General features: G+C 41.6%; 1 protein-coding gene across 1 annotated transcript in view; it reads right to left on the reverse strand.

The window, feature by feature from the left end:
• Positions 1 to 959: 959 nt before the first annotated feature.
• Positions 960 to 22,938, reverse strand: part of skib (v-ski avian sarcoma viral oncogene homolog b) — a 33,847-nt gene continuing 11,868 nt past the window's right edge. The window contains exons 2-7 of the mRNA XM_074675225.1: positions 5,880 to 5,993; positions 5,535 to 5,638; positions 5,202 to 5,446; positions 3,520 to 3,794; positions 3,189 to 3,419; positions 960 to 3,094 (exon numbers count right to left, since the gene is read on the reverse strand). Coding sequence (XP_074531326.1) covers positions 2,876 to 3,094; positions 3,189 to 3,419; positions 3,520 to 3,794; positions 5,202 to 5,446; positions 5,535 to 5,638; positions 5,880 to 5,993 — 1,188 coding nt within the window. The 3' untranslated portion in view covers positions 960 to 2,875. The remainder of the gene's footprint in view (positions 3,095 to 3,188; positions 3,420 to 3,519; positions 3,795 to 5,201; positions 5,447 to 5,534; positions 5,639 to 5,879; positions 5,994 to 22,938) is intronic.

A 22,938-nucleotide genomic window follows, 5' to 3' on the forward strand; every position in this document is an offset into this window, starting at 1 on the left:
CGGGTGAAATCCTGGTCTATATAACATATATACATTACAATATGCTCAATAGTTTTCTTGCTGAATTGACTTTGTCATGGTTTACAAATTTAGGTTTTTATGTTAAACTGTACATGGGACCAACCTTCAACTATGTGCAATGATTTCCCCCTAGAGGCCACTGTGTGACATCAAATAAATGCACATCTTTGTAAATTGTATATCTTTTATTTCAAGGTTTTGGTTCTACTAACATTCCACACAGGGCTTTGAATTAATTTGACTTTTTCAGCCTTATTAAAAAAGGCTGATGTGATATTATTCCCAGCATGGTTGTTTATAACTCTTAATTTTAGTATGCAAAAACATGCATGAGAGATAATCAGCTGTTCCAAGGAAAACAGCATATATTGTAGCTGCACCAATTTGGCTAAAAATGCCTAGGGCTTAATCATTGAAGTGATGGATCTTTTTCAAAGACATTATGTCACTGTAGTGCACTTAAAGATGTGGAAAAATAGTTATTAGGTCATTTAGTCTGTATCAATGTGATGCTACCACACAGTCTATCTAGCTTCAGTTGTATTGCTCACACCTACATGAACCTTTCGACAAGTAAAAGAAAAGATAGGTTTAAATGTTGACATGTATTATGGCATATCATATGGACTGTATCCTGTTGTGTTCTGCATTGATTACCTGCATCAAACAAAAAAAGGGAAATCACACAGAGAAAACCAAACTTTGGAAAAAGATTTTATGTAGCATTAAATAATAACCAAACACTATGGTTTCTGAATACTTTGCTTAGAAATCACATCAGTTTTCAAGTGAATTCAATTAAGCTGGCTGTAAAATTGTTTCACTCTAGAGCAAAATGGCTGAAGGACAAACTGACAATGACCTGCCGACAATTACAAGCAGAAAACAATCAACAATGTGGGGAAAGAAAAACACATCCCAGAACACCATGGATTGGATTGATTTTGATTTTAATGGTTATTATACAAGTTTTCCAAAGGAAAAGAAAACATTGAAACAAGAGGCAAGTGAACCCCCACTTCCAAACCAAAACTACAACAGCATCAGCTAACAAAATGGATATTGCTATTACACTGTACCCAACAAATACTCAGTAAGGGTATCATGATGATAAGACATAAAAGTGTTTCTTGTCTAAAATAAATGACAGCACCTAAGGTTGAAACCATGAGAAGGTGTCGCTTCTGGGGAGGGAACTGGAGGTGCAGATAATTCAAATCCATTTTAAAGTTTTTGGTCTGTGGTGTAATATATACTCTATATTTCATCAAATAATAAAGATCCTCTCAAATAAACAAGATTAGGGAAAAATTATAATATTCTGTCAGGGTTCAAATCTAGCAACACTAGTAATAGGTCAGGTTCACGACCTATGATGGTTTCGTTATACCAGCATCCATCCATTCAGCTAAATGCCCGGTGATTGCAATAATACTCAGGTTTTCAGCTACAACATAAAAGTATAGCTTTGCAAATCCAAATATAGTCTTTTTTGGTTTCAAGTAAGAGCAAGAAATAATATTCATAATCAATTTGAGTCTGGAGCAAGCAAACATAACAACAAGTATCTTATTTACAATATCATTGTATTTACATCAGAAGATACTGAGGGAGAGTTTGTTTGAATTCAAAGTTCATGTCAACTTTTGAAAAATGTAACAGGGAGTACAATGCACAATGCAAGGTTCTTTTCTTTAAAAAGTGCAATTCCTTTTTCTTTAAGTAAAAAAATATATATCCATATTTTGTATATATGTAGAAATGTTGTTCATATAAACAGCATTTGTTGATTTAAGAGCCCTAAAACCAGTGACCAAAGATGAATGCTTTCTTTTGATAGGCAGCAAATTACCATAGAATATAAGTTATTTATTAATACTCAATAGAAAATCAGAAGTACCGCATTATAACAAAAGCAGAAATCTATTGAGGTGTTTTTTTGTTTTTGTTTTTTTTTTGTCTATAAGAAGGGCATTTGTAGATTTTTCAGCAATAACATGGGCAAGAATATTTGCAATTTATCACATGGTTTGGTTGCAAAAAAAAAAAAGAGAGAAAACATTACTGGAAAACAATGGTCAAACAACTAATAAAGTTGCATCATAATATTAAAAAGTAACACTTCCATAAAATATCTAAGCATAAAACAGTGGTGTACCTGAAGGTAGCCCACATAGCCTCCAATACTTCAGGTTTATAAAATACAAAAGGTAGACAAGCTGGTATACATGCATACATGTCTGTATGTGGATGTTTTTCTCTTGTCTGTGGAATAACAGTGCTGCGCAAGCAATAATTCTTAAAAAGTACATCCTCTACACAGTTATAAAAAGCAAGCTGATATTAAAAGTAAATAGTGGTAAACCGGTGTCTCTTGATTCCAGTGGTCTGCAATGACACCTTTGAGAGTACCAATATTTTGTGGCACCAAGAGTTTCATTATCTGTTCATGTTTCACCAAGCGCAACATGTTTCTTCCCTTCATATTCAAGTAGTGTTGTGTGGCTATATTTGCACATCTCAGAATAGCTTATACCAAAATAAAATCCTTGGACAGCGTCAGGTGTCTAATTGAGGGCCCTGACGTCACTGGAGAGATGAGTTCATCACTGAAGAAGCCTTTCTTAATATCACGCTCTACAACATGCTCAGACATCATGCTACTTTCCAGTTCATTTAATTCATATATTGTCATAATAATATTGATTTATATCGTATCATATTATATATGACAGATTCAGATAACTGACAAAGAAGTTTGTTGAGTATCTTTTTCGCCAACAAGAGGTGCAACAAAGTCTTTAACCATGCTCCTTATCATCGAGTCTCTTTCTCCAGTTGTGAATGTGCAACTTTAGGATCCGTTAATGTGTTGTGTGGTCTGTCTTTGTGTGTCTGTGTTTGCATCCTTGTCTCCAGAGTGGCTGATGTCGGTCTGCAGTGCCAGCTGGGTTTGTAGGTCTTTGACGACGCTCTCCAGGCTCTGTCGGGCTTCTCTCTCCTTCTGGAGCTCCTGTCTCAGCTGCTCTCGATCAGCCTCTGCTTGCTGTAGCTGCACATGCAACTCCTCAATCTGTACAACACATTACAGGCAGCAGTCAGTACAACTGGACAGAAAACACCAAACAAAGCTTTCTGGCTTTGGAGATTATGGGTAGACATTTTACCTGAGTGGAGTATCTGACTCGAAGACGTTCGGCCTCACAGCCCTTGTCACAAACTCGAAGCTGTCTTTCTCTCTCCAACTCTCTCTTCAACTGCCCACAAGACTCCTCCGTGTCCCTCATCTTCCTCTCCCAATCCACACGAAGGCGTTCGATCTCCTTTCGCAGGTTGCGCTTGGCTTCTATGGCCTCACGAAGACGGCCTTTCTTTGCCACTCTCACAAACTCCAGTTCCTGGGAAAACATAATAGTTCACGTTACACTTCTGAAATTTAATGAGCTGCTGTTGTTTTATTGTCTTTACTCAGAAGTTTACAGGGTGTGGATATAATACCTGCTGAAGGCTGCGTTTAGCTTGAACAGCAGCTGCCAGTTTCTCCTCCTGCTTCACTCTAATTCTGACAATCTCCTGCAGGACTTTCTCGCGTGCCTCTTTGGTGTCCATGCCTCCATGCAGCATCTGCCTAAGGGTTTCCATCTCAGGGCAAAGGTTTCCCAGCGGCCAAGTGACTCCCTCTTGAGGTCGAGCAACGCTTTGAGGGGTCAGGGTCTCCATTTCACTGGTGGAGGCTGAAGGAGGGGAAGCCATGGAGGGAGCTGGTACTGGGCCTGAGGGAGACAGAGGTTTTAATTGACTTAAAGACTGAAGCTGCAAGCATACTGTTGTGGCTATTTTTAAAGAAGCACTGTGACTAAATTCTTAGTTGTAATAATTTGATTTAAAACAAAAAAACAGGACTTCAAGATTAGAGCCTCCTCCATCGGCTCCATCAAGTGAGTAAATAAATTAATCAGAATAAATGATTTTAATGTCAATTTATGAGTCTAAGCTGTATATAGAGTATTTTGATAGATTTCTATGTATAGACAATGGTAAAAGTTTCAACTTACTGTTTCATCAGTTTATCCATCAGAGCTGCTAGCTATTTTAGCATTTAGTTGTTGCTTTTAGCTAGCATGTTTGACACTTAACTGTTTAAAATTTGATCAATTGAATAGAAACTGCTATCTATATGCAGCATTTTTAACAGTTTAAAAACAAACTTCTGACTTAAGCTAATTCTTGTTCAGGCCAACTGTCATCTTGCCGTTTCATTTATTCATCTACTATCATCCAGCTAAAGCTAACAGCTTATTTTTTCACTGCTTTTGGCTAGTAGTTTTAACTGAGTATAATTTGCTTTAGGTACATATTTTCTGTTCTTCCATTACATTTATCTTTCAGTTTAACTTTTCTTAACTGATTTGAAGATGAGCTAAATGTTTTATGTTGAGGACTTTGAGCTAAATTTTGAAATTTCCCATCACCTCTCACTAGTTGGCATTGTTCACTCTTATTTTACTCATATTCAGTCGTTAAATACAGTAGTAATAGCTTTAAAAGAACTTGTCTGTTTAAAGCATTTTTTCTGGACAACTGTGTTACCTGTCCCACTGTTATTTTTGGCAGGTGGTTTTAACTATTTATTGCTTCCAACTAGTTATTGTACTCATTTAAGCTAGGTGGAACAACAGTGGGTGGACATATCTTTATTTGCCAGCAATGTTAAACCTTTTGTTTTTACCATCAATGATTGTCCAGTACTGTGAAGCAGATCAGATGTCAATTGCTCTCTGAGTAACCGTTACAAATACTTGGTAAGTTAATTTTATACGCTCTTAACTGCAATATGTAGCAGTAAAAGCTGGCTAAATATGTGGATATATATAGCTCTTTTTTAACAGCTTCCATATATCCAAGTCCCTTAAACTACACAAGAACCTCTCTGTGCACCAAAAGTCCTTAAACTTGCTTAAAGCATACTTCCCGTGGCTACACTTCCTGTATTTCTTCCTTTCAACACCAGGTGGCAGAGTTGTACAAGAGTCTGCCTGAACCAACTCTGCTGTGGCTTATTTCCTAAGGGGCTTAGGGTTGTATGTGTAATATCTGTCTGACTTTGTCCAGTTACATTTTCTTTATGTCTCTTTGTCTCCTGTACATCATTACACTCTTCAGAAAGTGGCTGCACTTACGATCATCACAGTCATCCACATCAATCTCCCCATCTGTGTCCATGTCATCAGGTCTGTTGGTGGGACATGGGGCTGCTGGTTTTGCTGCAGGATGTGCATCTCCATTAGGCAGCTCCTGTGGTGGCCTGGAAATGGCTGTCGGACCCCTGCTGGGTGGGTTGCTGACCCTGGGATGGACTGGAGGGGCCAGGGGAGCTAATGCCAGATTGGGAGCTGCCAAAGTCTCATGACTCTCTGAGTACGACCTGGGGAGGTACATTTAAAGCAATTTATGATTTGATACTAGAAGTTTTCTGTAATTAATGAGTCTGAAATTATTGCTGCTTTCCTCACCTCTCCACCTCATTCTTGGAGGCTGGTTTTTCTTTTTCTACTGTTTTGGGAGACCAGGGCCGGAAAGCTGAGGGCCTCTGTTTCAGCTGGACCTGTTTAAGATCCTAGAAAAACACATAAAAAAAAACAAGCTTGCATGAGTAAACCAGTAAAATACCTCTGAAGCTTTGAATCATCTGTGAAGAACACCCCTAATTCCCTTCCTCATGTGACAAGGCAGGCTGATGGGAGGTCATTGATAGATGATAATGTGGTGATTCAAAGGGACGTAGTTTAACCATTTTAACACTTGGGCTTGACTAAATTAGTTTTCACACTACAAACAAGGAATTACAACCAACAAACCTTGTGTGCAGACTTGGACAATGATTGTAACCAGTCAGGTTTTCTGTGTTTTTCAGCTGATGGAGAATGCAGTTTGTCAAATTTGGACCTCTTGGCTGAGACTGGGCTGGGCGACTGAGGACAGAGGAGAAAACAGACAATTAATCATTGCAGCCTTTGCAAAGATAAAGTGCAGATATGACATCATGCAGGACAGTGGATATCTCAAGAGCCCATAAACACTAAAAATGCTGAGCAACTGTAAATGGCTTTATAAATGAGCTGTGTAAATTTTTCAGAATGATATCTGACCTTGTTTGTAACTATTCACACTCCGTAAAAATAAAGGAAAAGGAAAATAGAGTAGGGAAATTAGATTAACAGGAAAGAAGTAACAGAGACAGAAACATGGAGGATAGAAGATGTGTCTGTGTAAGCATTCAGCTTCTGAACTTGGCATGACCGTGTGCTTGTGGGTCTGTGTGTGCATGTGTCGTGTGTGTGCGTGTGTGTGTGTGTTGTGGGTGTGTGTGAGCAGGGCTTTGAGCTGAGCAGACACTCAAGCTGGTCTGGCTGGCAGCCAGCAGGACTACATTGCTCCCTGCCAGGCAGAAGAGGCGCCATCAGGTGGAGCAGATCGACTGCCTGAACCACAGAAATATTGCAATATAGAGACAGAGGGAGACAGAGAGGGAGACAAATTAAAGTAATTGCACTCAGATCTGACAGCCAATTGAGTTGAAGTGTTTGGGGAGGGTTTGCATGTTAACGCAGGGACACGGAGTCATACCTAAGGAGAGGAGCATCTGCCATGCTAAGTGCCATGAAATGCTAAATCTCCAGGGCCCCACGTTGTATATATTGTGTGTCTGAATGTGTGTGGCAAGCTGCAAGAGCATGTGTCAAGGCAGCTAACCTCCTCAGCCCTCAGGTCTGCACTTGTCAGACAGGGGATATGTTTACCTGAGCAGGCGCAGAGGCCAGCACAGACCTGCCTGCTACTCTCTTACTCACTACTATGATATTCTGCCTCCAGGAATGGCAAACACTCCCATCTCCTCCTCGTCTGTGTGCGATTCAAGACAAATGATTACTCTGTCTACCTCCGATATCCTCAATGGAGAACACTCCTGCTGGGTTGAATGTAGTTGCGAAACCTAATTCGCAGTTTGCTGTAATCACATCAGAATGGAAATTAACGACAAACCCTCATTTAGCATTAAGTGAGAAGCCTGGCTGGTAATGAATCATGTCTCACAGTTTCTCTCCACAAAGACAGGCGCTGCGTGTGTGTGTGTGTGCGTATGTGTGTGCATGTGTGTGTGTACACGCAGTGATGAGTGGGTGTTGGTGGGTGGGTGAGTGTGTAGACATGAGTATGACTGTTTGTGTGGGAGTTTGTGTGTGTGTGTGTCAGGTGTTAGGTCTGGCGCTGTGCACCTAAATTCAGAAACCAATTTCTGCTGTGGAGCATGGAAGAAAACTGCAACAGAGGGTTTCATTATCATATTTATCTTCTTTATCCTTTTTTATAAAATTACTTATATATATATATATATATATATATATATATATATATATATATATATATATATATATATATATATATATATATATATATATATATATATATATATATATATATGTAAAAATAAAAGAGAAATGTTGTTATTTTTTCCCAAATTTGAAAAAAAGAAATCATCTTCACTATAAGATACAAAAAAAACACCTATAAAGTCAAAATGGAGTGAAAAATACAAGAATAGAAAATGTTACCAGTTAATGACATACTGTTTATACATTTAAAACAGCTGATAATGTATGTAGGTGTTTCCTGTGAACCTGTTATAACATAACTCATCCTCTTGCTTACATTCTGTCTCTTTGTACTGTTTGCTTCATGAAATGTACATGACACCACCGTCTGGACACTCCCCTCACGACTACATGACTCACAAATGTCTTTTTACCTGTCTAACCAGTAGACACATTACACACGCACCTATTCACACTCACATATGCACACTCAGATAAACACACAGAGCGTGCTTGCTGTTTGGTTTAGCTTCTGTAGGTTAAGTCATTTAACCCAGACCTCCTGCTGACTGCGTTTGCTCAGCACTGGTGACTCGACCTCTCACCTGCCTGACTCAAGGCCGGTGGTTTTTGAGGAGCCGCTGCGCTGCTGTAATCAGACTCTGTAATTACTGACATGACTGTTGTTTTCCCGACAAAGGATGTCTGCCTGTCTGGTACTATTTCTACCCTGAGGTTTGCAGCTCCAGGAAGGCTATGAGTGCTAGACATAATAGAGTCAGAAAACAGACACTCCTAGACACCACAAGGGACCTGCTGGCTAAATCTGACACTGACCTCACAGGAGAGCAGCCGCATGGGCTTAACTCACTACCACATCATAGACATAGCATGGCTGAGGAGTCATAACACCCTTCTGCACATCCTACTGCTTAGCAGGTCCCACTGAGCCAGATGATAGGACATCCCTCTCCCCCTTCTTCCTCTCTCCCTCTTTCTCTCTCTCACTGCTGAGAGAGGGAGACTTCCTCTGAGGAGTTTGCTTTGGCCCAGTCCCCTGTGGGAACTGAGTCTTGAGTGGGAGGAGGGGGTGGGCCAGGGGAGCGGGACCACAGAGGAAGCACTGAGCTGAAGGAATGTATACTTGAAGGCCAAGTACAGCCTCTCCTTTAAGACTCCATTCAAGCATTGCCCTTTTCAACTCGCTATTGTATGATATTTCTTTGAGCGCTGTAATGAGGGAGCTTTTCAAAGCAAACCTGTAGGCTAAACAGGGTCTAATAGCAGCTGGGCAGGGGAAGAGCTGCTTTATTTTTTAATTAGGGCCATATAATGGCACGGTAATACCAGGATAAGCCCTGGCTATTTTCATGCTGGCACAGCAGATAATCACAGAGAAACACAGAGCATTCCCGACATATCAATATCTGTTCTAAAAGCAGAACATCTGACCTGCTTGAAGAATAAATGGTCAATGTGGTGCTAACTGGAGCATGATGGCGATCGAGCTGTTATTTCACTTGAACATGGAGCTGATCAACAGTATTTGTTTATTGAATTTCACTCAGTTTTAACCTCAATCATCATCAGTAAAAGATGTGCTGATGCATGGAGGAAGTTGACTCAATGTGGAGCATCTTCAGTCAATTCTCTGACTGCTGTGTGTGTTGTTGAGCCAGAGTTTTTGATAGGCTGACGGAGCGTTAACATTTAAGGAACAGATTCCACCAGTTTGAGAGGTAAATGATCCAAAGGTTAGAATAAAACGGCTGTTAGAAACTGGCGATGTGATATTAATCACGTTTAATTATGATTACATATTGTACTAATATACTACTTTCTGCCATACTAATAGATATTGTGTCTTTATACACATTAGAACTGCTTTTTCAAAAATTTAAGGTATTTTCTTTAATTATTTTTTAAGAGGTCGTGTGAGTTGCAAAAGCAAGAGCCAGAGTAAAATACATTTCATTTTTCTAAGTGAGACAATGAAAAACAGCTTTTAGCGATAAGTCTCTTTTGTAGTTCCCCGTGGAGTTTGAGGAAACCAAATTTTGTAAACTAATAAGAAATATAATTTAACGTGATTCTGCTTTTGTCATCTCCTTTTTCTGTAGTGTAGATTTTTATTCTGTGAAATAGATCATTGTGGACATGTGAAACTGTGTTATTTTTGTGCATTTTGTGGATTATTCACACACATTCTTGACTTGGTTCTTTTCTAACAAATGACCAAAACACAAAATAGTTTTTTGTTTATATGCCATAATCGGATTTAGAGAGTGACTCTTAGAACAATTGGATCTGTATTTGACTGACAAAATATAACATTGATAAAAACGACACTTTTATCCAAGCCAAGCTCACTGGTTGCTGAAATGTGATTTCATACTTGACAAGACATTAAATCAATCATTGCTGCTAACTTTTAGGAATAATGTGGACTAGTATGTCCAACAAATTTTTAGACTGTTTCTGTCTTTGGCATGTCTTTAATTATGTTTAAGGTTAGCGCTTAAGTAAGAAAGGAAAAAAAGGGGCTAGTTTTCGAAGAATCAAAGACGGTGCAGCTCTCATCTGGTGCGACAAAAATAGTTCCCCCAGCTGAACTTCCTCAGGCAACAGTCATACAATACCAAAGCATGCTGCATGATAGCATAGCATTAAGAAAAGTGCACAGCAACAAGACACAACAGTTTCAGATTACGGCCTCCTTTCCCATCCTAAAGCCCTGAATGTAATCCTCAGATCGACATGTGCTTAGTGGGGCGCTGTCTCACTCAAGGGCACAGCAACTGGCACGGCTCACTCGGGTAACGGCCTTAGTTGGAAGTGAGAGAATACTAGTTTTAGTAACACGATGCCTGTAGTTTGGTGTGGATGTTCACGAGGATGCCTTGAGTTTTCAATCCGACTCTCGCTGCACAAATTGTACGACAGCCTCATGATTTATATAAAGCCCTGTGGTTACCTCCAAACAGCTGGGGGAAAATTATTGGTGGCTGCCCAGAATATCCCTGAAACTTCATCCCTACTCTGCGTAGATACAGCTCAAGTTCTCATTTCCCCTGACTAAATCTTAGCTTAATTTTGCAGTTTGCTCTGTCTCTGTCCATACTGAGGATATATCTGAACTCGGGCAGGACAGTATAGACACATGGGGAGAGCTGCAGGGCTTGGCATAAGGCCGGCATTACAGTAAAGCTTATTGGATTGTCCTAATTGTCCTTAGGATTGGGACTTGATGAGGACTGAGGCGGGTGCAGGTGGAGCTGCTGCCTCTGAAGGTGAAAAATGTTTCATCAAGTCTGCACAGCCTGACACATAAAGTTTTAAGACAGGATAGTAAAGTGGCATTATGCTTTTGGCAACCATTTATAAATAGGGCTGTGTGATGGAAATGAACAATACACACAATGTAGAGTCAAGCTTATCCAAGGAGGACACTCTTCATATGTTCAAAACAACCAATACCATCCAGTGCAAGTGTTACCATACAGATGTCCTTCTTCAAATGAAGTCAGTGAAATAAAATCATACTTATTTTACATATTGTGAAGTCTTCTAAAACAAACCTGATGGGACCTGCGTCCATAACTGCAGACATTTTTGGCCTTTAAAATTTTTTGGTTTAAAATTAAAAAAAACCCTTAAAGCTCTTGTAAGGAGCTTTTTGTAAATTTTGGTTTGTGTAGATTTTGGTGCCCCCTGTGGACAAAGCTGTACCTTAAATCCCATTGCATATTTTCATCATGTCCATGTCCATGGTGTTTTAACTGAAAATTTGACCTTGCAAAATTCTGACAAACTAGAAATGACTAAATGAGTGTGAGTCTTGTATGCGGGTATTTTTGCAGCTCATTTGCAGGCAGAAGTGGCACTTTAAGCAGTTCTCTGAAATGCAGTGCAGGTTTTCTTCCTTTACTTAAAAGCTCCTGTAACAACTTTTAACAAACAAATATCCGACAGATATGATTTTTGTGAGACACAAAATTTTCATGTATAGGACAATCCCAGCAGAACCATATTTGTCTATAGAGGGTGCCAAAATCACCACAAACAGGAAATTTCTCAGAGGAGCTTTAACTATATGAACATAAGTATCAAAAGCAGAACTAAACACCTCCTCCTTATGGCCTTTGGTAGCGATTTTCTGCACTCAGTGATTTTTTTTTCATTAGCCTACTTTGTTGTTAACTGACAAAGACAGACAGACTAATACTAACACTAACTTCTGAAATCTTCTAGAAAAAAAGGTATCAATAATGATGACAAATCACAATGACTGCTTGTATTTTTGGTCACATGTTTAAAGACTACAGGGCAAAAGGCATCCACACAGACTCATCCAGGTGACGATTTTTTCTTTCAAGTAAAGACATCCTGTTTGAGATTTATTTCGTGCGTGACTCATTTCACACAAAGCAATAACACACCACATCCAAATTCAAACTGCATCTATTAAGCAACACTTTAACTCTCTTTAATCTTTTAATGACATGTTTCAACTCTAGTCTCAGCTTCATGACAAAACCTGTTCCTGACTGACGTGTATTTCTTGCATGTGCACGAAAGAGATCACCTCGTCGCTGAGAGCAAACAAAAAGGAAGATTACTGTACTATTGCAAGGCGAGAAATGAATTCCACTTCAGGTCCAAACACGGCAACCATAACAACGTGAACATGCTCGCCTGCCTTTTCTTACAGTGTGTTGACAGTGGAGTCCAATTCACTCCACTTCCTCTGAGGAAGACCTCACAGCACAAAGAACTAATAAGTTATTTCAACAGACACGGAAACCCAAGACTGTCAGACACGAAAGAGATATCCCAGCAGATTATCCATTATTAGCATGAGCATGTTTGGTATGGTTGTGAGGCAAAGTTATCTTAGGAAATGAAACGTGCTCTCTGTATGGTGTATTTATGGAGGCACATAGCGCCAAATTCAGCAGATAGTTTGTCTGAGCCCTCCTGCTGCACTGTTGGAATACGAGAATTTAACATCAGGCTGCAGGATCTGAGCGAAGACACGAGGCTGTGTCTGCAAACCAATAAAGGCAGGCACACACCCACCCACACACACATACACACTCTCCTACACACACAATGCCTTTATGCTTCCATTCACATTTAGCACAGTTCTAACACAGGAGCAGCTGCAGAGCTAACCAAGAGGCCGGAGGGGATGAAAGTTAACGAGGAAGACAGAGAAAGAGCAAAGACAGACTCTAGCTAACCCGTGTTTATGGCAAAGCTTAATTTAGTGTTCCTGGATGGTTAAGTTTATTCATACTGAAAATGTATTCATAAGACTTTCAGGAACATTACAAAGAAAGGAAAAAGAAAGCTTCTGTATAAGTTGTGAGAAAATTCCATTTTCAGCCGATTTGTTGATTCTGGTTAAAAACATTTCTCTCTAAAGCAGAGTGAACAGATCACACATTTGGTGATGCTTTTATAACTCTTCTTCTTTAATTTGCCTCCTCTGCAGTTTGAGCTTAAGCACTCCTGAAATACAAAGACTTCAGACTGTCTATTTGCTTCAAATTGGATTTAAGGAAAGCTGAAAGAAGGCGTTTAAACTTGCGTGTATTCTCAAAGCTTTTCAGCTGTTTTGTCCTTCGTTCACAAACTACAAATCATCCAAACTATTTCCTTAAGTATTATTGAGCGGTGTTTGGCAGCATTTGTGTTGCTGCATCCTTTTGTCTTTCATACATGTGTGCGTGCTTTCACACAACTTGATCTCCACTGTGCAGCAGTGCCAACGCCATCTTTGCCATGCAAGCTTAATCCCCTGGCATTAGACTGACTGTCTGAGGCTGTGACGTTGATGCACGGCTATACATTTCAATGATCTATTAATAACCTTTACGTGTGGAACATATGATTTATTTAAAAGAGGCTTATTAGAATATCCTGCTTAAGAGGAGACGAAGCAAGAGCCTTTTTTCTTTGGCAAGAAAGGGGAAAACAGTTAAAGGATGCAGCAACACAAAAAATATCTAGGCCTCAAAATATTCACATTCACATTATCATGTTTTCTTTTTGCACATCAAAACTCAAGCAGAAGAAACTGAAGTGTCATGATTTTTAGTCCACAGTGTTCTAATTTCTACATTTCCCATGATGTAATTTAACTATAAATTTAAGTGGAGTTATTCTGTCTGTCTACCAGTAAAAGCATTGGATTTAATCAAGGTTTGCTGTCATATCCCTAAAGACTCTGACATAACTAGCTGAATGTAAAACATACCACAAACGATCAGACAACAATCTGTGCTTAAATTCTCTGACGAAATCTTTTAGGGAAGAATAAAAAGTTTCTTTGTCTCAGTTTTTGTCAATCCTGAAGTATTGACTGACAAGTGAAAATCTGTAGTTTATCACTGATAAAAAAAGCAGCTCTGTTCCCTCTGAGCCCGGCATGTGTGTTAACAAACCCTCCTGTCATCAGAAGTCTGATGTCTGCAGACTAAAAACCTTGGTCTGTCGCTGATAAGCACATCCTGCCTGCACGCAGGGAAGTGTGCGCTGCCATTCTCGCTGTTAGCCAGTCCCCCTCCACTCCACAACAAGACAGCAAATCCAGTGTCTGACTGGCTGGGATTTAATCCTGCAGATAAATACTAATGCCACAGCAAAGAAGGCAGAAAGACGATTAAAATGTCACTGGATAACCTCTCTACAACCCAAACAGTAACAGCTCGGAATACACAGACCATTATATCACTGGCAGTACCTGGTACTGGACGCCTCTCCTGCACCTCCCCCTTCAGAGCAGGAGGAGGCTGATGGAGGGAGGAAGAGCCACTGACTGCATGAAACAGCAGTCTGGACTGAGTTAAGGTCTAGACCTCCATGTCTGAGAGAGTGATGGCTCAAATAAAAGCTTACATCTCAGTTTTGACAACTGAGTTTAGAGAAACAAATCTTTTTTTTCTCAACAATACGAGAACCAAAGGCACAGTTACGATGCTGCCAACAAAATTGGATGACATTATCTGTATGGACTAGGATCACTGAAAACAAAAGGAGTGATCCATATCTGTTTAAACAGATCCCTGTTACAGTGTAACTTACATTTGCAAAAACTAAAAGTCAGTCTTTTTTGTCTTCGGTCTGTTTTTTTTTTTTTTAAATCTGCTGCCCTACATTTATCAAAATACCTCCTCTGCAATAATCAAATTATGCACGGATGCATGTTTTAACAATGATTTCTTGTTGCTGTTTTGGCAAATTTCCTTTTAATATCTAGACTTATGAGCTAAAAAATAACTATCTTTTCAATCTGACTTTTAAAGTGTGATCTAATTACAAGGTAATGTCACCAAATATGCACGTTATCCTAAAAGCAACAAATATTCTGTTCTTACTCACTCAGGACTGCGTAGAGCATTTTACATATTGGCTTGAAAACACTTCATGACTCAGAAGCTCACCCTTCTTTCTGTAAACATTTCAGAAGCATTTGCTGCAGACTGAATATATAAAGTAAGTCAAGAAGACCTTGAGCTATAAATAGATTGAGCTGCTATAACTTCACAGGCAGAAATATACAGATCATTTCAGGTATGGGAAAAATAGCGACAATGTTGCCAATCAACCATCATAGCTCTGTCCTTTCACTTGTCAGTGTTAAAGTGGTTCACCATGCAGTCAGCTGAGCTGAGCTCTGAGCCGCCATGCCCCCCCCCCAGTAAGCTGAGCCACATGACTGCATGCCCCCCAAGTGGCCGGCAGGGAGGAGGGCAGGTGGCAGGTTTATTTGGAAAGATGAAAATGGGATGAATAGCTGAGGTTAAGAGGTGTGAGGGAATGGGACGGGGGCACGGGGGGATTGAGGGGAGGAGGTCATAAAAGCTGTGAGAGGGTGAGGTGAAGTTAGGGTCATCGCTCACTCAGGGTCCCATGTGATGTCATTTCACCAACACAGTGTACGTCCTGTGAACGGCTCAGCAGCTAATTGGCTGAAGCGAGGTAATAAATCCTGCTGAAATTTATAGATACGGCTCTGTTCATTCTGTTCATTCTGTTAAAATGCTGGTCACCAGGTTAGAAAAACTCATTCTGCTCCTGCTCTTTGGTTTCTGACACCTTAAGAACGACACATTGTAGTGCAGTGAATGAAACACACACCTAATGTGTCCTTAAGACACTCTTCTTTTATATTTAGCATTGAACTTCAAATCTTTTCCAGAGGCAAAATACTTAATCTCCTGGAATATTGATCTAAAATCCTCAATCCTAAGTATTGAACCACTTGTCAAGTATTCATTTTGTAGGTTTATTTGTCAGTTTGTTGGTTTATATATGAGATAATCTGTGAACCAATTACTCTTTTGTCAATTTTTTTCTCTTGTTGTCTTGAAAAATCCACACTTACTGACTCATGTTTGGTCGTACTAGTTTTGCTATGTTTAAGCACTCAACAGTAAAGGGTTATAAAAAGCTTTTTTTGTCTCACAGCTACTTTTGAGGTACTTTCTCCAGCTAATAAGCACAGGCGGTGAGTTGCCCTGTTTGAAAAGTGCTAATGAGTCCATTCAGAGAGACAGGAAACAGTAAGAAATAAAAGACCTCACATTAAAGACGCCTTGACGTAACTGAGGAGAATTGAAACTCCAGGAGAGAAAAAAAGGCCTGTGGGTTTTATAAGACTCCAACCAATTATCCATCAACACATTTTCAAACCGACGACGGGAGTTTTTGCCTCTGAAAATTTTCCCTTCTCCTTGGCAGAGCAGTGATCTGACTCAAACGTTCAAGGGGCCTCACAGGGCAAGTTTGTGTATACAGTAATATTTGACAGAGATCAAATAGCGTTTCACTTGTTTCCACTTGTTCAAGGAATTGTCTGTAAGGGAAATACGGGATAAAACACCCACAACATCCGTTCCTAAGATCACACATTCCATCCTTAAACACCGGTTTTGTTTCCCTCCTCCGTTCATAGGAAAACATATCTGCTTACAGGAGTAATTAGGTGAGAGGGCTCGGGCCTTGCAGTATCTATAAAACCAATACGAGCACTCTAAAATGGAGGTCTGAGAGGGGTGGCTGGTGGACCGCAGCACCTCATGAATTCTGCAATTTGCCGTCTGTTTCTCGACTCTGAAAAATTCTTGGAAATGTCTTTTCCTGGATGATTTTTATTGCTCAAGAGCCTGTGTTTTTCTCCATGGCAACCACATAACAGTAGAGCCCAACTAAGCTCTGACTCAACAAACAGAACTCCACAAAATACCCATTTCAGCGCCAGGGTCCCCCCGCCAACCCCCCTTTTCTTCTCCTCGCCTAGTTTTCCTGCATAAACCCAGCCTGAGACGGCTTTAAAGCGCAGGCCGAGTGATGGCACTGACCATGAATGAGGACTGTGATTAATCAGGGCACAGATGTGACACGCTGCAGGAAAACCTGACGGGCCTCAGGTGCCGTGTGGGTCCAGCCGGAGCCATGACGCCACTGAGTACAGTAGGGCAGGCAGCAGCTGGGTTCTGTTAACCTGGGGGAGCCTCGCTTGAAGCGGCAGCAGGTTTCAGAACAAACACACCGGACTGAGCATTACATAAAAGTCTGTCTCTCCCTCGCGCTCTTGGTGGGCTGTGATGGAGGACGCAGGCGCTTTGTGGTGCGAACGTTGGAGTAGGCAGGCCAGGATTAGAGCTGCAGGCAGGCACAGGCCCAAGAGCAGGGCATCATGTGTGTAACTATGTAATCTCTGTGGCCTTTTTCTGCAAATCTCTGAGACCTGTGGGATGTACGATGACCAGACATCCTAAGAAGGGCTCAAAACACACAGCAGAAGCTTGGATGGAAGCAGCTGGTGATGAAAATTCAATTAAAACTCTATACTCTGGCACATTTTTAATTTATAGCCGCCTTCTACTGTAAAGTTATTTGAAGGAGACTGAAGGAGTCGTCCTCCCACCATCTGTCCTTGAATTATACTCATCACTTAGCATGCCAGGAGAGGATTTAGCTCACTGCTTTCTCAATGGTGAACCGTCAACCTTCTTGTCTTGACTAGTTAAGACCATTCCTAAGAAAACAGGACATGTCCGGTAAACTGTAACTTAAGACAACAGTGAGCCGGGGCTGCAGTTTCAGCTGCTGTCGAGCAGCTGTAAGGCCTTTAGCGTGAGAGTGTGTGAGAGTGTGTGTGTGTGTGTGTGTGTGTGTGTGTGTGTGTGTGTGCGCGCGTTTGTGTGTGGCTGCTCTTGAATCTTACAAGGCTTTTAGAGGCTTCACCTTTACAAAAACACAGAATCAAACAAAATTATCCTTTATTTGTTGCATATAAGGTCACTGCAAAGGGGCATGGGACGCTGCCAACTTTTCTTTCTGCCTCTCCCTTGCTCCCCGTCCGCCTCGTAGTGAGCACAGAGGAGTATGCCGCAGGGAGGGGAGGCCCTACACAGGAACTCAATAATAACTTTCAGCAGTCTAGCCAGGAGGCTGGAAGCCCAGACTGCGGCTGTTCCCTCCAGTCCTCCTCCCTCCCTCCGCAGAGCCCCATGCTCCTCCCTTCACTCCCCCCTCCTTCTTCTCCTGCTGCTGGCCTGTGTCTGCTCCACAGGACTGATGCATTCTGCAGACAGGCCAGCGCTCTTAAAGAGACACAGGCCACATTTTTATCCCCTGAATCACTGCAGTGGACGGAACCACTAAAGCAGGAGCAGAGTCCCTCGTTTCCAGCCTCTCAATCAGGGGCCTGTGCTTTATTTCACTCCTTTTTCTCAAAGCTCTGGACTCTGACATGACGCAAAGTGTGAGCGAATAAACAGGCTGAAGTATGTTGAGAGGCTCTCAGTGAGTCTGCGGCCGGATCCTTTAACTGAGGCCGCCTTTGAAGGTGCCTTTGATGCTTTCTGTAAAGTTTGTCAAGTGCAATCAATGTTCTTGGCAATGTAAGTATATTTAATACCATTGTCATGATAATTTTTGGAGACACTCCAATAGACTTAATAATGAGGACTCTGAAATGACACGCTGAGCCTGCTGCAATAAAACCTGCCTGAAGGGTACCACCAGATCACACTGGGGTGTCCCTTTTACAGGGGAACTAGAGACTGGACCAACTTTTGATTACTGATTCGGTTAACTGAAAATATAATTGATTTATCAATGAAACACTAAAACAAAAAATAATAATAATTTAAAAAACTTAAATGAATCAGCTGGATTTTGCACTTACTCAAGAAAATCTGGAAAAATCTCACGACTTCTCTCCCCTGATTTATTGACTCAAGCTCAGACACATAAGATCCATTTCCATTCATTTGCTTCTGCCAGATTTATTCTATCAGAAAACATACAAGACAATCACAATCTTGCTTGGTTCCTTTTTTTAATCCTAATGAGCAAAAATCTTCACTTCACCCATTATTTTCCTCCTGTTTTCTGAGTTTGAACTGAATAGGAGTCTCTGAAATAGCGTGTGACTGAGCAGAGCGGAGCTCCATACCAAGGCAAGGAAATGGTTAAAAATTTATTAGACTTGAGTGACACAGAAACCTACAAGGGCGTGCCTGCCAAACACGCTCTCATTCTTTTGCTGTCAGCACTTTTCCTCTCGTCATATACAAACTGTGAAAGCAGTAGAGGGTCGAAATTACCCATCCCCAGTCTGGCAAAAGAAGGAGGTCAATATAACTTATTTAAATAACAAACAAATTGACTTATTACTCATGTCTTTAATGAGTGGGCTCATTGCAAACACCAAATAAGGGCAGAAAGGCCTCATAACTTCTATTAGTGGAGAATCTTTAAGGGGCTAAAGGGTTAACACATCTCAGCTGCAGCATAACAAAAGATGAAATCTCTATGGGAGATATCAGTGCCAGAGTCAGCAAAGCAGCACAGTCCTCTGCAATGATAACCCCGCTCTGGAAAACCTATAACAGAGAGCATCCAGCTTCAGATGGAGCAGACAGCTCCAGCCCCGGCCCTTAAAAGACAGGGGAAAAGAAAATCTTCCAGCAGAACATAACTGAGACTCTCATGAGGGTCTTTATCCCCTAAATCTCCATGAGAATCTCGCTGGCCTCAAACTCTGGTATTTTCTTGGCTTAAAAATATTGTTATTCATCCTTAATTCAGATGTGCAAACAAAATCAAGCTACCACCTGACTGTGCTGTTTCTGCTCAAAGAATAGAGAGGCTGGATGTGTAGCTGTACAAAACAACGTACTGCTCATTACTCGGCAGTGGTGTGCAGGCCGCTTTTGAGAGGGTGACGCATACCCAAACAACACCAAGCCATTGAATCACCAGTGTTTACGCAGTCACATAATTCTGCACCATCTGTAGAACTCAGGTCTGCACAGGAAAAACAAGCTAACGGCGAGATCAAGAAGATGCTCTGCTCCTTTTCTAAAGCCTCCTCTGAACACAGCAATCTCGTTAAAACACAACAAAGCTCCCCCTGCCCAGAATACATCTTTATTCTCAGCGGTGATAACAGCTTCACGGTGACGTCTTCTCCTTTGCCCTCGAACTCTGAACTGGCCGTCACCTCCTTCACCTTACAAGGCAGATGAAGGGGTGAAAAAGAAGGCAATGAACTTCTGACCTGTCATTCAGACGGCAGAGGAAGCTTTGCAGCTCGGGGGCAACCAGAGTCCACCATCCACTCTGTCTCTCCTCCTTTTTCCTCAGTGTCTCACCCTCTACCATCCCATAAACCCCCACTAAAAACCTCCTGCTCCCCTTTTTTTATGGCTGCCAGATGGTGGGGAGGCCTCCTTGCCTCTGGACTTGCCTCTCCAGTCTAGTAAAACCAGTTGACCTCGGCAACATAAAAACTGCTATTTATGAAAAGGCCTGGAACAAAACACACAAACATCCTGCCACTGAAACAATCAAATGCCATCTCATCTCCCAAAGAGCCCTTTTACGAGATGACACAGCAGAGACCCCTGAAACTTGGGTCATGGTTGTGGTGAGGTCCAGATGCAGTGACTACACCCAGGTACTTTTCTTCTTCTTTTTTTTTTTCGTCTGTGTGAAGTCGTTTTATTTGCGTGCCTTGGGTGTGAGCGCAGGACTTTGGCAGCGTTGAAATTTCTCCCTGAGAAACAGAGAAGCAAAACAAACAGAACAGTCTGCATTCAGGTCGGAGCTGAACCGCAGAACCACAGTCTGGCCTGCGGTTCACAACACACTGTTCCAGCTCTGACTTCACCTAAAACAAACACTCTCAAGACCCGTCCACCTCAGCCAGAGGGAGAGGAATCTGAGAGAAAGTTTAGAATTGAACTCCATTAACAAGTCCCTGCTCCCTCCCTCCTTCCCCCTCTCTGAATTCTTCTTCTGAGCCATGTTTTTGCACCAAGAACTGGGCAAACTCAAGCCTCTTCACTCTCTGGTGTCACTTGTGTAGGAGTTGTTGCCCTTTGACGGCATGCTCAGACTGAGTCCAAGGTTTGAAAACGTGCGGAGTCGGGTGGGAAAGGGGTTAAAAGGCCAAAGATCGCTTTGTTATAAAAGAGCTGTTCAATCAATGGCTTCCTTTTTTTACTGCAAATCAATTTAAGTGATTATCTGCTCTTACTATAACAACTTTCTTCCCCCTCTGCTCACCTCTCATGCTCCTCCTTTCTTTTTTTCTTCCTTTATTTGTTCTACCGGTTGGAATCTACCGTTTATGTCCTGCAATTCAACCTGACCTCCAGGCAACCCCTGCCATGGCTGCCTAAGCCATTAAGGTAGCTGTGACTGTGGGTTATTAGTGTGATAAAAGTTTACTGTCCCTCCAGCCACTCTGCACGGCTGCTGTTTAAGGCCTCTGAGGAGCACTTCTATGGGAGCTGTCATGCAGCAGATTGGCCATGAGGGCATTTGGTCAGTGGGCCAGATCCCAAATATACAGTTTAGAGTGAAAACTGTAAGTCAGACAAGCGACAAAGCAGCATGAAGCAAAGCGAGTCAGGAGGATGAATCAAACTGGAGCATCCCCTGAGCGTCGGCTCTCTGGAAATATGCAGACAAGAGGACTTAGGGGGGTGGTGGTGGTTGTCTGTGCTATGTTTTTTCCTGTGCGGCAGAAGTTGTGGGCAGCCGAGCTAACTGCAGCCTCAGCACTTCTCTCCATATTCTCCAGTTTCAAGCCAAGATAAAGAACAAAGGCAGAGAGCTAAAGCTGCTGCAGAGGTAATGAGGACAGAGGCACGCCGCACAGGAGTGTGTGCCCTCAATAACGAGTGCTGCTGCAGTCCATGATGGAGTCCTGTTGGACGGCGGGAGTAAAAATCCTTGCAGCTGTAGTCTACCCACAGACTGTAAGTGACTGACTGAAAGCAGCCCACCCTTTTTTACACTACAGCTCTGTCTACCACGAAATGGAAACCACAGCGCGACTGGAATCTGCTCAGACACATTTGGATCCATGCAGGGAGACAATAAAACTCCATTAAAACAGTAAAGATACCCCAGCAATTATCCATAAGTGGGTAAATGATTTAACTGTTTAAGTCATTGCATAACATAACAGTAAAAAAACAACAAGGCCAGATTGAAAGGAAAATATTTTAGCGTTTCCATAAAAAGTAGTCAGTGTGTCAGAGCAATTTATTTATTCATTCAGAGCAGATCCTCATAATTCACTGTCAAGAAATCAAGCAAAATGTGTCAGATGGCAGAGCTGTGTTTTCACAAATGACACAGGCTCGATTTCCTGAGAATGACACACACTGTGAGCTGTGGTGCGAAAAGTCTGAGGACACAGAGCTGAGGAAAATCCACATTATTTTTGAAGGAGAATCCCAATTAAACTCAGAGTCAAGGACACACACCCTACGCACAAAGCGTCCTCCAGTTGGAATCAATAATAGGATGGAGTAGAGGAATTTTACATTAAAAAAACTCTGGAAGGAGGAACATATCTTCCCAGGGTTGGTTTTCATTATAGTATCCTTCTGTCAGCCCAAACAATGCTTACTCATTGCTTTTTTGTGGTTTCATTGTCCTGATTGACATGTTTGGCTCGTCTTCAGGGCAGCAAAAACAATTCAAACCATGCATTAGTGACAAATCTGTCAAATTCCTACATGCCTCGTAGAGTAGCTAATTATATAAATGTATTCTAGCATTATTCCTCAAAATGTCTTTAATTCTGCCGTCAGAGGTTTCCACAGTTTGACTGTTTTGGCAACTCTTGGCTGTGTCAGTGTTGGTCCATGCCAGCCCCACCCTATTAAGGCCAAACCCTGCTCATCATGTGTTTCCACTTTACCGATTGGGTGGAAATGACCTCAACGCAGTAAAAGATGACAGGGGTGCTAGTGCTGTTCACCAGATGTGAGCAGAAAAAAAAAGAGAGGCAGAGAGAGAGGGGGAGAGAAAACCATTCGCCTGAAGAATTTACTGCAAACCCCTGAGGAACCCTGTGATTGAGGGTTCAAGTTGAGCTCCAGAGGTTCCTGCTGAGGTTCCTGTCTCAACGTGCACTCAGGGAGCACAGACCCTCTCAGGCCTGGCCGTGCAAACACACACAAATGAGCATGTATGCATATATCCCAAAAAACTGTCACTACAC

This window comes from Halichoeres trimaculatus, unplaced genomic scaffold, assembly GCF_033239565.1.
Source record: "Halichoeres trimaculatus isolate MK-OKI-2021-1 unplaced genomic scaffold, fHalTri1.1 fHalTri1_scaffold_1, whole genome shotgun sequence".
NCBI classification, from domain to species: Eukaryota; Metazoa; Chordata; class Actinopteri; order Labriformes; family Labridae; genus Halichoeres; species Halichoeres trimaculatus.